Source organism: Falco biarmicus, chromosome 1, assembly GCF_023638135.1.
Source record: "Falco biarmicus isolate bFalBia1 chromosome 1, bFalBia1.pri, whole genome shotgun sequence".
Lineage (NCBI taxonomy): Eukaryota > Metazoa > Chordata > Aves > Falconiformes > Falconidae > Falco > Falco biarmicus.
This window is the reverse complement of record NC_079288.1, coordinates 27,462,983-27,479,017: the sequence shown is the minus strand read 5'-3', so window position 1 is coordinate 27,479,017 and position 16,035 is coordinate 27,462,983. Positions and strand designations below refer to the sequence as shown.

Genomic DNA, 16,035 nt, shown 5'->3' with positions numbered 1-16,035 from the left:
ATCTAGTCATCTAGTACAACACAAATTCCTCATGAAAACACAACCCAAAAGGAAATGAACTCTATTGAAAAGTATGTATCTGCTCACTTGCTGCAAAGTCACAGCTAACACTGAAAAGTGGTATAGAGGCATATTAAAAGTTTTTCCTCACTAGCAATTTTAGTTGCAGGAAACACTTAAACACCATTTGGCAATACCTTTTTATCCTCATGAAAGAATGATTCTGACTGAGATGACATCTTGTGTTTCCACCCATTATCCACACTTTCCAACAGGGAGCTTTGCCTGGATCGGTGTAGATCCTTTCTTCCCTTTACTTCTTGCACAAGTGGGAGATTGCTTTTTCCGTGGCAGCTCTTTTCTGAATGAGATCGTCTTAAATCTGGGGGTGTAATTCCTAAACCAGGTGTATAGTTCTTCCAATCAGTTTTACTTTTCACATTGGAAGAGCCACTTTCACGTGTTGTCTTATTTGCATTGTCTTTGATCCTTGTTATAGAGCTCCCTGCTACATTTTTGCTCCAATCGCCTTCTGGAGACACCCCCAAGAACTGTTCTTTTGCGACCAACTTCTTCTGTAAAAGGCCATCATCTGCCTTTATGGATGACTTGGAAGCAATATTAACTTCCAACCTTTGGTCTGTACCAATTGCATTTATAGGTTGTACCTTATCAATTAGAAATTTTGAACTTTGATTCCTGGAAGTTAAGTTCACTTCTTCATCCTCATCAACGATGAAAGTTTTCTTCCTAGTGACATCCACAGGTGAATTTACAAATTTATCTGAAAAAAAGCTGCCAGGATTTCCCCAGTAAGGAGGACTGAACCTTCTGTCTTTGGACTTTTGTTTATCAAATTCAGGGCTACATGATTCCAGTTTCTCTTTGCTCTTTTCATTTAGAATTAATTTCTCTGGCCTGTGGTACTCTTCTGCACAGTCACTTTGTTTGTTATTAACAGAATAGTGATCTGATCCCTTCCACTCTTTCCAGCTATAGGAAGATGTCATCCTATCTGACACATTTCTTTTGTTCTTTGATTTCTCCCTACTAAATGCACTGTGATCTTCAGAGAGCTTTTCTTGGATGTTACTGGCTTTCACTGATTCTTCTTTATATTCTGCCATAAGTGCATCAATATCTAGAATTTGGGATCTGTAACCATCCTCAGCCTTCCTTCCAAATAAATCACAGTTATTTTCACTCTTTTTCTGGGTGACTAGTTCACTGCCTTTATGTAACTGTGCAAAATGCGGGGGGGATCTGGGTTCAGGGTAAGAGGATACTTTTCTTCTGCTACTTTTGAGATCAGTTTGAGCTGTATTTTCCAGATCTTGTTTTAACAGGAAAGCATCAACATCTATAATTTTCTCTTTAGAATAATCCAGACCTCTTTCATGGTACCGTTGGTTATCTTTCCTAGATGCATGAAAATTACTAAATGCAATATTTTTGGAAAAAATATGATCCTTATCTTCTCTGACCCAATCCTTGTTAATACGCACTTCCTGTGAGTCTTCTCTACAATGTGTACTCGTCAAAGTTTTATTTGGTTGCTGCAATAGAGGTTTGGACCTTCCAGGAAAAACAGGGTCCAGATTAATTGTTGCTGCCTGACATGAGCTAGAAATTGTATTGGTTTCACTTGCACTAGGAGTGCCAACAAAGCTTTTCTCTTTTTTGTTACCAGGAACCTGGTAAGTCACTGCAAAATAAGTTGCCTTTGGCTCAAAGGCAGAACTCTGATTTTTCAAGTAATCATCAGGGCTGCCAGGAACAGTTTGGTTTACTTCAATCCCTTCCAACTCTTCTTTGCTTTTTTTGCTTCTCTTTTTAACTAAGCCTTCATCCAATTGCAATGAATCTGTCCGACTGAGCCTTTTGATATTTTCAGGGGTGAGCCAGGCAACTTCTTCCGTCTTAGTAGAATCCTGAGGCAAGGTCCTCCTTCTCCACCTTTCAGAAATCTTCAAGTCAGAAACACTACTTCTGGTTCTCCTGACTTTTTCTTCTGGATCTATTACCCTGGTTTTTTCACTGTTTTCATGAGCTGTACCATCAAAGCCAAAGTGTTGTTCTTTGCAATTTACATCTAGACTTTTCCTGAAACCAAAGGCCCTAGATTCCTCTTTATTAATGGGCAGTACTTTTGTATCAGGATGGTGGCTACTAGAAGACTTACAAAATTGTCCACTTGAAAGCACTGAAGAAGACTGGGCCCCATGTTTATTTACACTTGTTGAAGTAACTTCATGATCTAAGTTGGTTCTGAATTCATAGCTGTCTGTCCCACCTGGTCTAAGACTCCTTTTCTCAGACAAGCATTTCATCGCATTAGAGCTCCCTGTTTTATCCACGGAGGAGACTTCACTCTTCTCATTTTTAATTTCAGAATGTAGGTTGTTTAGGTTTTCATTAATTCCCAAACATTTACTTTTGTTTGTAGAATAAGGTATTCTCTCAGCTATAGAGTCCTTTTTCTGTTCAGGTGAAGTGCATTCACTGGAGAAAAAATCATTAGGTCCTCTCAACGCAGACTTGCTTGTAAAAACTTCTGCATCTCTAGCTTCTGATATAATCTTATCTTCTTTCTGGTAGAGAGTTTTACTGTTTGCCCTAGCTGACTGACCAGTGTGTAAAACCACCTCATCATTTTTATTCTCTTTCACTGACGATTTTCTAGTTCTGAGTGTCATGGCCTTTTTTTCAGGAGCCATTGTAATGGTTTCACTAAGAGCTCTTTCACCACAGGTCTGAAAGATTTCGTATCTCGGCTCTACTCTTTGGTAAATTAGAGAATCATCTGCATTTTTAGGAGTGGGTTTTTTACTTTTCTCAACCAAAGATTTCTCTAACAGAATTCCTGGAGTCATTTTCTTGTCTTCACTTGAACAAGCTGCTTTTCCACTTTTCTCTACATCTACTATTGGTTTTGATGAATCAGACTGCTTGTGATACTCCTTCTTTATAATAGCGGTTTCTTCTTCTCCCATCCATGATCGCCTGTTGTGCCCCAAAGTCACCACATCGTGCTTTGCCTCAAGCTCATTATTCATTTTCAGTGCAGAATCAGTTCCAGGATGATCAGCAGCAATGTTATGCCTCTGAACATTATGGTCAAACATGGTGGCTCGGACAGTTTTAATGTAGGTCTTTTCCATAAGTGTGGTTGGTTTTAATTTTTTTTCAAAGTTACTTGTGAATGAATTTTCACTTTGCTGAGAAAAATGCTGAACATCTCCAAGGAAGCTTCCTTTTCTCTCTATATGATCAGTTTTATTTGTTATTTTTAAAATCTGACGGGGTTTCCAAGGCGTCCCAGTAACATGCGCTTCAATGAAGTCTGTGCCATGTGCAAGCTTGACCTCCTTACTCTGGAACAAGAAAATCCAACAGTTAAGACTGGTTATTTAAAAGATGTGTAATAAAGTTTATTTTACAACTTACTTGCACCTATGCTGTGCCACACAGCCTGTACAAATTAAACACATGCACATTCTCTGAACACACAATCAACTGAGACCAAGGTAATCTAAGCAAATGTGTAGCTCCAGCTCCTGAATCTTGATTATAATAAAATTAACTCATAGCTTGATTTTTCACTTTTAATACAAAAAAGGAAAAATGTATAGTGTTTATACATGGGATACGCATGACTTAGTCCCTGAGCTCAGATTTCACAAAACTGTTTATTCTGCAGTGAATTTATACCCACATCACACTCCACTGAAGGCAACACATACAAAAATAGTACAAAACTTTCAAAGGTTAATAACCACAGCTACCACAGAAACACTTACAAACATTTATGTTGCAAGCCCTACAGAAATCCAAGTTCGAAAGTGAAGCATAGAAAGCACCACACAGATGCAGGCACCTTCAGAGGAAGTCTAAACTCCTGGGAGACATCACATATACTGTATTTTGTCAAAAATAAACTGTCTTCAAATTGAGCTATTCACTAACTAAATAGTTACATGATCAGTAACTGCAAGGAACATGAATATCTGAGTAAATATCACAGCTAGAGCTATTCAGCTAAGAACATTAAAGGTTGAGCTGAAGCAAAAAAGAGAAAGTGGGAATCAATATTTATTGTCAATTCTTTACTCTTATCTACCTGCAGAAAATATAACTAGCTGTTATTTTTAATAACATTCATTGAAAAAAAGCATAGCATGCAAATAATAAACAGACTAAAAGAATACTGCCCAGTCCTACAAGAGCTCAATCTTTTTTTCAAGTTTTAAAATTTAAAACTTGGAACTGACTTAATCTCTTCAAAAAAAAGCTGGAGAATGTCAGAAAATTAACACTGAAGACATTTATACACAAAGGTTTTAAATCTCATCTATATTCTTCTAGGAATTCAAAGGAATTTATTATCAGATTCTAAAATCAGCACTTGCATTAATGAAAGATTTTCTTTCAAAAGCAAACTGATCTTCTATAAAATTATATTAAACTACAGAAATGTTGTATGTAACTGCTAGTTTCCTTACATATATTCTTATCTTAAACCTAAACAGGAAAAAAGCACAGCCATGACAACTCACAAGAAATACCCTTAAAACATTAAACCTCCAATAGTTAGAAGTGTCAGCAGAAAACGTTTTGCAACAGCAAAGCATTGCTTAGAAACAAAGACAGTCTAACAACTTTTACAGCAAATCAGAATTTTCTGTATAATACCTTATTGTCAAAACTTCTAAGTTAAATGATACTTAGGAGATCGACACAAAACATAGAGCGTACATTGAATAAGGAGTTGTGACTTAGATGTAGAAACACACTACACTAATGCTATGCTTAGAGAAAATAATGGATTTTGTTGTGCACAAAACCATAACAACCATAGTCGATTCACTGTGGGCTTTCATGCAATAAAAGTCCCTTTAAAATAGTACATAGAACACTTTTCACTCTATATCACTGCAAGCACTGAACAGCATACATATTTAACTTCTAAAAACTCTGTAACAGGTATGATACTCCCATACTTTATCAGCATGTCCTAAAGACAGACTTACACAAGTAAACATATTAGGATTATGTCCTTCTTAATACTCTCAATACCCATTTTAAAGTCATTGATTGATAAAGACACACAGGACACAGTGCTCTCTGCCTTCTAAATGCAAACCTAGCTGGAGACCACATCAGCTAATGCCATTTTCTTACTTTTTGATTTTCTTGTGTTTCATAGATAGAGTCATTTCTAGTTTCAGCAGGTTTCTCAGGCTTTGCTTCGGTGCTTAATGTCGGACTTGAAAACCTAAGACAAAAGACTTATGTTACTTCTTTTAGTCCAGGGAGTTAAGTCAGCAGGTACACTTTCCTACCAAAGCAGACTGGTAGAAATTATCCAATAAATTCTACTTCTTAAAGGAGAAACATCAGTATTTCATAGGAAGTCACTGTATTTGGTGGTTGAATTGTATCTAGACCAAAAGATTGTTGTTTCCAAAACAATGGTTAGTTACACAGCTTATTGCATAGTATAAAGATCACAGTGTCAAAAGACCAAGGTTTGCTGAAAAATTCTACTATTCCACTGTCCATAAAGCAGGTCCTGTTAGCTGAGTGTAACTACTGTGCTTATTATACGAAGCATGCTTTCTTTACACTACCAAAAATCATTAGCCTTCTTTACTTATCCCTTGTCAACATGCACAGAACATGAACTATTCCGACGAGTTCCAGGCCTTGCAATATGGCCTCAGGCGGTACTGCAAAATGCATAAACCGCAGTCTCATTCATGTCACAAGTCTTTATGCTTTTGAATAATCAATTACCCAACACTGTACTAAGAGAACGTATTTTATCTTGGATTAAACCTCTTTTTACTGGAGAAGTTTGGTGGGGTTTTTTTGCTTTGGTATGTAAAAATTAGCAGATCTCATTGTTCTATCAAACTGCTCACTGCCACAGCTTAAGCAGAATACGTATCATATATCTTTAGGTTTTAATATGACAGTGAAATAAGATTCCTGGCTGGCTGGAAACCTGATATGCTACATCGCGGTGAAATACATGGTAATCATTCTTTTGCTTTCTCACAAATATATAAGCTTGCAGTCTACATTGTCTACCTCAAGATTTCAAAATACATGAAATTTTAATAATAGATACACACTTACAGTGACACGCAAAGGCCAAAATACTGACAGGTCGGTAGGGTTTCTTTGGAAGCTGTTGTCAGGGTCTATTTCATTACATTTTCTCTTTTTTGGGAAGGAAAAGGTGGGAAAGAGGCTCAAGAATAATAGCATAGAGAGTAATTACATTTAGTGCTACCAAAATGATCAGTTATTTTACTGCACTGAGAGAACAAGTTTTACTGAATTAGATGAAACTAGGAGGATTAAATAGAATTTCTCTGCAACCTACATCTTTGTTAAGTCTGCAGAAAGTGGTCGTGATTGAAGTGACTTGCGTAGATTTCCTGGCTTAACATCAGCATTTTCTGTTGTCAGTTCTTTGATTCTCTGCTGGATGTTCATACATCTGTTTTCCTTCTCAGCAGTTGATGGGAGAAGCTCTGTATCCATTGAGGTACCAGGATTTTCTGAAGTAAACAAACTAATCTGTTTTTTAACACTACCTCTTACAACATTATTCTCTTTTTCTGAGGAAGCTGCAGGGCTTTCACAGCCTAGAAACATAAACATTTCCTTTTGTTCTGGTCGTTTCACCCCCTTATTAGTTCTGCTCTCACTACTGGTTTCATGGCTTCTTTCAGAATCATGCAAGTTAGTCATTATTTCTGGCTTTGTCTCAATTTGTTCATTTTTAGATTTAAGCTTTGTTTCCCATATGTATTTTCCATTACTTAGGATGCCAATGTCCTGACTACTGCATTTCAAATTTGATTTAGAAGAATTGCCTTTATCAAATTCAGTTTCTTCAGGTTTTGGCCCCATTTCAGACTGACCGTGACAGCCCACGTCAGTAAAAGAAGTTATCGATACATTCTCCTTGCTTTCATGAGATGAACTAGTCATCTTGCAAGAAGAAAGATCTTTATGTTCAAACTTAGCTGTCAGGTCCATGGATAAAGGCCTTGGTTTTCTAACCCAGGATTTCTCTGTAGGAGATTTTTCCTCAGAAGCTTCCACGGTGCGATGCTTTTGATCTCGTAATGATTCCAGAAAAATAGCAGATACTGGCCTATGTTTTGGCTTTTGCTGCACATCAATAGAGAAATCAACTCTACTGTTGGTATTATTTGCATCATCATCGTTTTTCTCCCCTGGAACTTCATAAGCATCTTTTTTTTCACCAGTTTTGAGGGAGTGCCAAGAGACTGGTCTAAGACTGGAGGAAAGAGATATCTGCCTATGAAGAGACCCTTCAGGATTCCTGGATGTCTCAGATGCCTGAGATGGCTTCTCCAGCTTTGCACTGCACTGAAGCTCTTTTGTTTGCATAGTACTGAATACTCCACGGTCATCAGCAGCCCTTTTTTCTTGGGCCAGGCTTACCTTTGATTGCTCTGTGCCTGCTGTCTCAAAAAGAATGACAGTATTCGCACTAGGACCAGTATAAAAAGTCACGTTTGTGACTACTTCACTGCCAGCTTTACTTTCATTTTCAATTACTTTCTGATCTACTAATGGCGGAACATTTCCACTTAATACCTTAACAGATGATGTTTCCTCAGCGGCCCTTCTAATAAGACTACTTGATCTGAAAGCTGGAATAGGTGGTTTTACATTTGAAAAAGTATCTGAAGTTTTCTCTTTAGAAAAAGGCTTTGGGAAAAGTCTTGGCCTTGATCCTAGTGATGGCATTGTTGCAGATCTGTAAGTACTCCCAAACTTGTTTTTCTCTTCAAGAGTTAGTGATGCTGAAGCTTCCTTTGCCTTATTACTTGCATCTGAAAGCACACTTACATACACACGTGATTTATCCTCATTTCTGATTTCATTTAAGTCAGGCACTGTTGTCAAAGACGCCAAAGTAGAATTTATTTCTACTCTTGTTGCCATAGTTGTAATTACACACTCAACAGAACTGAAAAAATCCAACAAGGAGAAAGAATCTGGGGGGTAAAAAAAAAAAAGAAAGAAAATGTAAGTATTGATGCACAGTCAGCATGAACATCAAATAACATCATCCTAATTTGAATTCATATAAAGTAGCTAAACTCAGATTAAGATGCCTTTCAGATATGCTGTTCACAGAGTGTATCACTATGAAAGACACACTGTTCCTCCTCCTCTAAAAAAAGAGCAAGAAGCACCATTATTCATTGATTAGGCCTAATAACCAAAGAATACATCATCAAACCTACAGAAGCATCTGCACAGAACTGAGTTCCCATTAGTTGAGTAAGATTCAAGGGCTGAGATACTTTAAAAAATTTTTTTTGAAGCAGACCTCTCAACGTTGACATACAAACATCAACTCCTTTTTACAATTTAAATAGCTGGGCAGACACATTGAGTGTGTACTTTCAAAAGTACCAAGACTGGTGTGACCAAAAGTATTATTTGTTATCTATTAACTAAGGCCTACAACTAAGCAATGGAAATAAATGCACGTTCTGCAAATCTCCAAAAGCTTTGCTACCACTTACCATAATCTGCATTCTCTGCTGCAACCAATCCATACAACCCGAATCACTTCTCATAGTGAAAAGATCTCAGCCAAGATAACATTAATAACAGGGGAAAGTGATCACTTCAGCCACACTGATCAGACCTCTCCTGCAAATAAACAAAGGGTGTTTAGATTCAAGCATGGCACATACCCAAATCTACACAGGTAATACCACATGAGACAAAAATCCTGAGCATTTTAAGGAGAAAAGGCTGGCTCCCATTTTGAAGTATAATGTCACCCGATTTAACTGTATAAAGCAAAAGCACGTTTACTTGTCAAACAGTTATTAAAAGAATCAGTAAGAAATTATCACCTAAAGCTGAAAGGTGAAGGGCAAATAACTTGGTCTGCACAACAGACAGACCAAACTGGAACACAGTTAAACCCACATTCAGTACTTACTGTTTTGTCAATCCCTGGTTAAACACAGAGCTCTGTATTACTGTCACCTCAGTTGCTGTAATTTACTTTCTGTTGTGTATCTCCTTTCTGTGACAGCAGTATGTGAAGTGCCACCTGAGCAGCTGACCTTCAAATGGCTGATTTTCAAACAAAATATCACTTCTACCATGACAAAGCAGTTTTTCCAATATCTTGCCAACAAAGGCAGATTAGCAGCTTTGGAATTAATTATATTCCTACAGCAGAGATGAAGAAAACCCAGTAGTAATTAGAATTTCAGCTAGAAGAAGCAACCTGAATTTTTCCAAATAAAAAGTATACTTAAACTTTGTAGCAGATGCAGGTGGCTATGTAAGTTTAGATGGCTTTTTTTTCTTTTTCTTTCTTTCTTTCAAGAAAGCTGTCATACTTCTAATTTTTAGGGAATGCATACTGTATTTTACAGTCTTTCATTCAGGGGTTCATATTTGTGTTGCCACCCTCTTGCCTACTTTTGGGCAGCCTCTGAAGGGGCAGTCTTTGGACTCCTCACACCTGATTTTTTGTGTGTGTGTATTTAGCCTACAAATACGACTATTCATAGATTCTGTGGAATATGGAGCCCTCTGTGTGTGAATATTAAAGAAAGACCCCAAAAACCGGAATATTTGTCTTCCTGAATCTGCAGTCTGGAAAAACAGTTATTTCACCTTCAGTTTCCCTTAACTAGACTAACATCACGCTGGCACCATAAATTGCAGAGATTTATTTTTGACCTTTGCATTTATGCCTTCCTCTTCCAAGCAGGCTAATGAACTCTGTTCACCTTGCCCGTTCCCTTTCATCTTTCAATCCACTTGAAATTCTGTCTCAACTACTTACACACTGTGCTAGTTCCCTTTGAGTCCACGACCTCTCCTTTCCAAAATAATCACTAGCCCAATCAGCTTATCAGAATCAATCTGCCCCTTCCACAATCTCACAGATCTTAATGAAATCTTCCTCCTTCTCCCACTCCTTATTCTAAGAAACACCATCAAAATCCGATTAAAACGCTCTCACATTCCAAGGATGCAAAGGTTTTGTGAAGAGCAGTTGTGCTCCAAAAGTAAAATATTAACACTTGCTGAAATAAGGGTGATGCTAACAGGAAATACCACAAAGCAAAAAATTATCCTGTAAAAAAAAAAGCATCTGTCTTGCAGTACTTGAGAATACATTTCCTCCTATCATAGTTCTTTTTCTTTGGAAAAGAAGGCAGCACAGAGCTTCTTAAATGGAATAAAACTTGATCCTCAACGGAACGCAAGGCAGTGCGTATACAATGCAGGCCATAATCCTTGCTAACAGTGTACAACTCATTTCTCCAGCCAACATTCCTAAACCACAATTTACCCATTCCAATGATATTTGTTCCTTAGTTTTATTACACTACATTTCAGCTTTACAGGATCCCATTCTTTTCTACACGATCTAGCAAAGTCAGTCTTCAGGTTTCAAATTCTTACTACTCAGATACCCTACAACAGACATGTGGCCCAAAACAGACAGTATTCAAAAAAGGAGAACAAAATATTTTTTGGGGAAAAAACCCACCACCCAATTTTGAACTTCAAAAAGTTCTACATTTGATAAAGAGGCATCATGTTATCAATGCCACTTATACATACACTAAACATTGTGTGTCGGTTCTGAAATACACACCTTGGTTTAGATAATGTTTTACTGGAGAAAAGCATGTTTATCTAGTGAAACGTGCAATGTACAGAATTTTGGGTGATTTAAAAAAGTCAATTGTAAATTACATTGCATGAGGATTTTACATACCATTAAAATTTAGTATGACTACTGTAATTGTACCATTACAACTGTAAATCCCTCATCGTCAGCTACAAGATGTCATTCCCTTCCCTGACCTGCCTCTGCTGAGGGACAGCTGGCCACCATGCACGTGCTGCTGTGGCTGCCACACTGTCCTCAACGAGTCCCTCTCCATTCAGCAAAGCGCCCGAGCCACCCTGTCACCTTTTCTGGGCCCTATTTTTCTTTGTGCTCCTTAAGCTTCAGTCACGCTCCCCTTGGCTGTTCTGGGGTGCACTCTGCATGCACAAATGAAATAATAAATGGCACTGAAATATCTTTTGAAATTCTTCCTGCTTTTAATGAAAAGAACGGCACATAAAGGTCTGGCTCTTCCCCCACTGCTCTTCTTCCTCAGCTTCAAAACAACTGCAACTCTTCTTTTTCCTGGGCTAAGCTGAACCACCACAGGGTGTTAGAGATGCACACACAAACACTGCTCCAGGCTCAAACAGAGTCTTAAAATCTTAATGTCTTGAGGTGTTGTCTGGATTTTTAATTAAACAATCTATGTTTACAAAGATTATTAACATTGCTCATTAGAAATCAAAACAGGTTATTCACTTGACAGTGTTGTTTCTGCAAAAATCACACGGGAAGGGCTTTACTCAAAACACACCCTTTATATTTAGTGTTTGCCTGCCCTGCCCCACAGCAGCAGCACACAGCAGCAGCACACAGAACTATTATTTACATCAGTGGTAATTCCTTTAAGCCTATTAGGACAACAGGAGCAACAGCCTGCAGATAATTTTTCCACCATGAATCACGTGATTATTGCCAACTTCCTTGCTCATAAATAAGAATGTTTTAAATGACACAAATAATCTCTGATCTGTCCCTGAACCTCACAGCAGATAAACAAGTCCATCTGCCTTTTGTAAGGATGGAAAGCATAAAAATTTTGCAGAGAAAAATATCTCTGCTATAAAACAAACAAAGCCAAACACAAAACTCCAGTTTATAAAATTGAAAACAGCGAGAAAGCATAGCTCCAACAGTGAATATCCACGCCTGTTTACAATAATACTCCAATAGAAAACTACCAAATAAATACAAGGTTTTCCTTCTTTAGACATAACTTTACCAGCAAATCTGCTACCAATATTAAAAAAAATAACTTCCTTAATGCGTAAATACAGGAAGAGCTTTGTATAACGACATATATTAGCAGCTTCTGAAAACACAGCTTTGCCAGTAAGCTATAGTCATCTGTCCTGCAGGTATACACTGGTACACCGAGCCACAGGGGCTACTGAAAATAAACCCAATGCCCATACATGCTGCACAGACAAAGTAAGATTTAATTCATTCCTTCTACAAAAGGCTTCCCCACTGTCTTAAATGTTTCAGTCTTTAAAAAACAAACATACATTTTTTTCCCTTCCTCTCCTCACTGACCATATATTGGCACCAGTCTACAGCAATTCATGTCAGTTATCCTAAGCAATCATCCTTCTGCTGCTTCCTACAGCACTGGGAGAGTTGCTGATAGGATTAAATAAGACTTAACAGAGCAGATCCTATCACTTACTGTGCACGTATGAAGAAAAGAATAACTTAACCATGTGTGTGAACACTGTCAAGAACAGAAGATTTACTATAGCACAATCAAAATAACAGAGGGGAAAAAAACCCCTGCAATTTTCCTGAACCTTTTATAACTAAACAGCTCATGCAACTAATTCAGTTAAAAAAAGGCTTTTTCTATTCTTGGATTTAAGCCTGATTCATGTTATTAGTACCGTCATTCACTGAAATGGGATCTATCAATTGTATTTAAGAGGACATACAGGGTCTCTTAAAGTGAAAGATTAACAAAACCACTGTCATACTGGCTGTAATTTTTAAAAATATCCCTGGACAAACTAACTAAGAACGAGTAATAAAACGCATTTAGGTATCTTTTCCCAGACTCACAGTGAGAAGTTTAGTAGAACAAGGCACTTGTTCTGCTTCTCAATAATCAAAATTAACAGGTTGAGAACTAAAAATACATATTCCAAAACTCACAAGACAGATCTTATGACCTGCAAAGTGCCATACTAATAATATTCCAAAGCACTGCAAAATTTAAAATATTGTCTCTCCATTCTCCACATGCAAGCCTATTTGAAGTCTCCTGGGTGTTTACGTTTTTTTTTCACTGGGGGGGGACGGGGGGGGGACGGACACAGTGGGAGAAAAAAGTACTGTTCTCTTGGATATTACAGTCCAGTCTCATCACAAGGATGAAATACTCCACTCTGACATTTTCTCCCACTGCAGAGAAAGATTAGCATTTTGTTAAATAAAGTGCCCATACTATAAATAGCAGCTTTTACAAGCACTTATAAATCTCTAATTGCTACTGCCAGTACAATTGCATAACTATCATCACTTGTTAGAGCTTCACTGAGACCTACACGCGCACTAAAGAACAGAAATATTTTCAACAATCCTTTCCATTACGTGCTGCCACGTCAGTACTAGACTGAGAACCTTATACCTTGTATTTTAATATCCATGTTACAAATGTAAGGCAATTAAAAGGGTAACAAATTATAAAGCACTACAAGCAAGTAGCTTCAGTAATTCAGAGTGGCCCCACAGAGGCCATAACATTTCTAGCAAACCAAAAATTCAATGTTAAATACACTGGCACGTCCATGTAATGGACAGCATAAATCTAAGACTACATTCTTGATGTAGCAGGACAATCAACTGAAACATGTATTCAGGAAAACACATTAATTTATGTTAAAAGAGGATTCAAAAGAAAAATGCAACTGTCCGTAACAGAGATGGAATGCACCGTGACAGCTGTGGGGCAGGAGTCATCGTTCTCCAAATGCCCTTGAATTTCTGAGAGAAAGATCAGTCTGGAGGGAATGACTTGTGAAAAAAATTGTATGTAATTGTTTCCACAGTTGTCAGTTCTATAGAGTTTTCATAACTGTTTGTGTGTCCCACATAAGAAGCGATTAAATGGCATTAATCTACAAAAATCTGTCACCACTAGCAAGCAATAACATCCCTGGCCCATGTCTGTCTGGCAGCATGTCTGCACTCTGTTCAGAAAGAAAAGATAGTGGAGCAGACCTGGAACTGGAGGGGTTTGCCTCCAGTTATTTCTAGAAAAGGGTTTCACAATGTCAGACTTTAAAAAGGTTTGATTCTGGATTATCAGCCTGCTTGTTCTGCGGCTCTTCCCCCTCAAGCAGCCCAGCTTCCATCACACAGCACTGACAGACACAGTGCCCAGCACCCTTCCTGCCCAACAAAACACTCTTCTCTGTAGTGCCAAACAGTTTTAAAGGAAGAACCTGTGATTCTTCCTAGCAAAAAGAGATAGATCCTTCCAAACATCAACTGCAACCATACTTTCACCTGCATGGCCACTACATTTATTATCATTTACCCATTTTCAGGGTGTTCAGCTCTGAAAAGACCTCCTAAAATTTCTGCACTCTCAAGTTTTGGGGGAATTACCACCTTTCTATAGACAATTAAGGGCAACTACTTCTCAAAAACAGACTCTTGGTTAGTTTTTCCTTTTCCTACACCATTGCTAGTGTGTTCTCATCAAGAGAGGGACCCATCAAGAGCACACAGACTGAAAGAGCATGTTAGGAATTTCCTCTGACCTGCACAACTACCTCATTACATCTCATTCTTCCATAATTCCATTCTTCACAACCCTCTCATTGACAGTTTCAGAGTAACTCTTTTGCCTTCCAAGTTTCACAGAGGGTCTAATTTGTTTTGAAAGTCTCTTGAGACCAAGCTAGATCAAACCCTAACCGAAGGAAAAATTCTTTGAAATGTTGGTGAATCATCATTTTTTGGTACCAGATGCTGCACATCCTCACCCTCCTGAGTGAACCATCTTTTATTTCCAGCTAGCATTCTGCACGAGGGATTCCGCCTGCCTCGTTAGTGGGTGGGTATTTTCAGGAAGTCCAAATCTTTTGGCAGCTGAAATAGAGAACAAAAGCAAAATCTTGATTTCTGCCAATGAAGGGTAACATTCAGCAGGAGTAAAACAGATTACTGGGCAAGGCTGAAGTCAGGCTAAAAGCATATTTGTGCAGAAGGACAGTATTCCCAGCAGGCCTCAGAAAGCAATGTTTTGTTTGCTTATGTCATCAACATTTGATTTTGTTGACAGCTTTAACTCCTGTTAATATTCTTTTATGTTTCATCCTCATAAGTGTGTTTCACCCACAAACAAGACCTGCAAATAACTTCCCCCTACTATATGCAGTTTAGCATGGGGAAAAAAAAAAAAAAAAAAAAGATATTCCAGAAATAATTGCATTGCATGCCAGATAAAATATTAATGATCAGGTTTGGCTACAAGCAAGAATAATTGACTGTGGAACTGGAAAAAGAAAAATAAGTCAAACTAAGGCTCTTACAGAAAGACGTTCAGTTGTTTCAGATAAAAATCTGCAGTTCCCAAATGTCAGCAGGGTTACACCCCTGACACAACGGATGGTGGACACTTTAATTTGCAACCTGGCAAATTTCTCCTCAAACCTTTTCAGAATCATTAAAAAACTTCCATCTGGTTAATTTGTAGGGACAACACTGTCTTCTCATTGCAGGAAGCTTAACTTCATTTTTAACTGTATTTAAAGTAATTTTGATTAGACTATGTTTTTCTGCACAGATTCTAAAGGAACACTGTTAAATCCCTGGCCCTGACTTTTTCGTACTCTTATGCTGTACATCATGAATATGATGAAATTAATCACATACACTCAAAGGAGGTATAAATAAATTAGTATGGTCTCCATGACCTTGCTTTAGGAGAGATGAAATTTGGTTCATTATTAGTTCAGAAATACATCAAAGAGCTACTGATCCCTCTGACCTCAAGCAAACAGCACTTTCTACCATCCCTTTCTAGCCAAAAGCCCACAGAGATGAGGCAGAGCTGCATTTTCTCTAGATGCTCCAGCTTTGAGTGTGAACACTCTTTAATTTGACAGGCACACCATGGACACGGCTGAAGGATAACACGGAGGTGGACGAGCCAGCTGTCTGCAGCACAGATAGAAATACAGGACTGAAAAAAAAAAAACCACCAGCTTTGGTGTTCTTCCATTTGTAACTCCCCTACAGAATACCATGCTCAGTACCATGTTTCAACAGTAAAAGGAGCTTAGACACCACCCACACCTGGAAATACTTACTGTAAT

General features: G+C 38.0%; 1 protein-coding gene across 1 annotated transcript in view; it reads right to left on the bottom strand.

Annotated features, from left to right (window-relative positions):
• The window catches only part of KIAA1671 (KIAA1671 ortholog), an 87,192-nt gene that overhangs the window by 55,863 nt on the left and 15,294 nt on the right, over positions 1 to 16,035 (bottom strand). The window contains exons 2-5 of the mRNA XM_056329612.1: positions 8,583 to 8,712; positions 6,392 to 8,045; positions 5,182 to 5,275; positions 198 to 3,374 (exon numbers count right to left, since the gene is read on the bottom strand). Coding sequence (XP_056185587.1) covers positions 198 to 3,374; positions 5,182 to 5,275; positions 6,392 to 7,992 — 4,872 coding nt within the window. The 5' untranslated portion in view covers positions 7,993 to 8,045; positions 8,583 to 8,712. The remainder of the gene's footprint in view (positions 1 to 197; positions 3,375 to 5,181; positions 5,276 to 6,391; positions 8,046 to 8,582; positions 8,713 to 16,035) is intronic.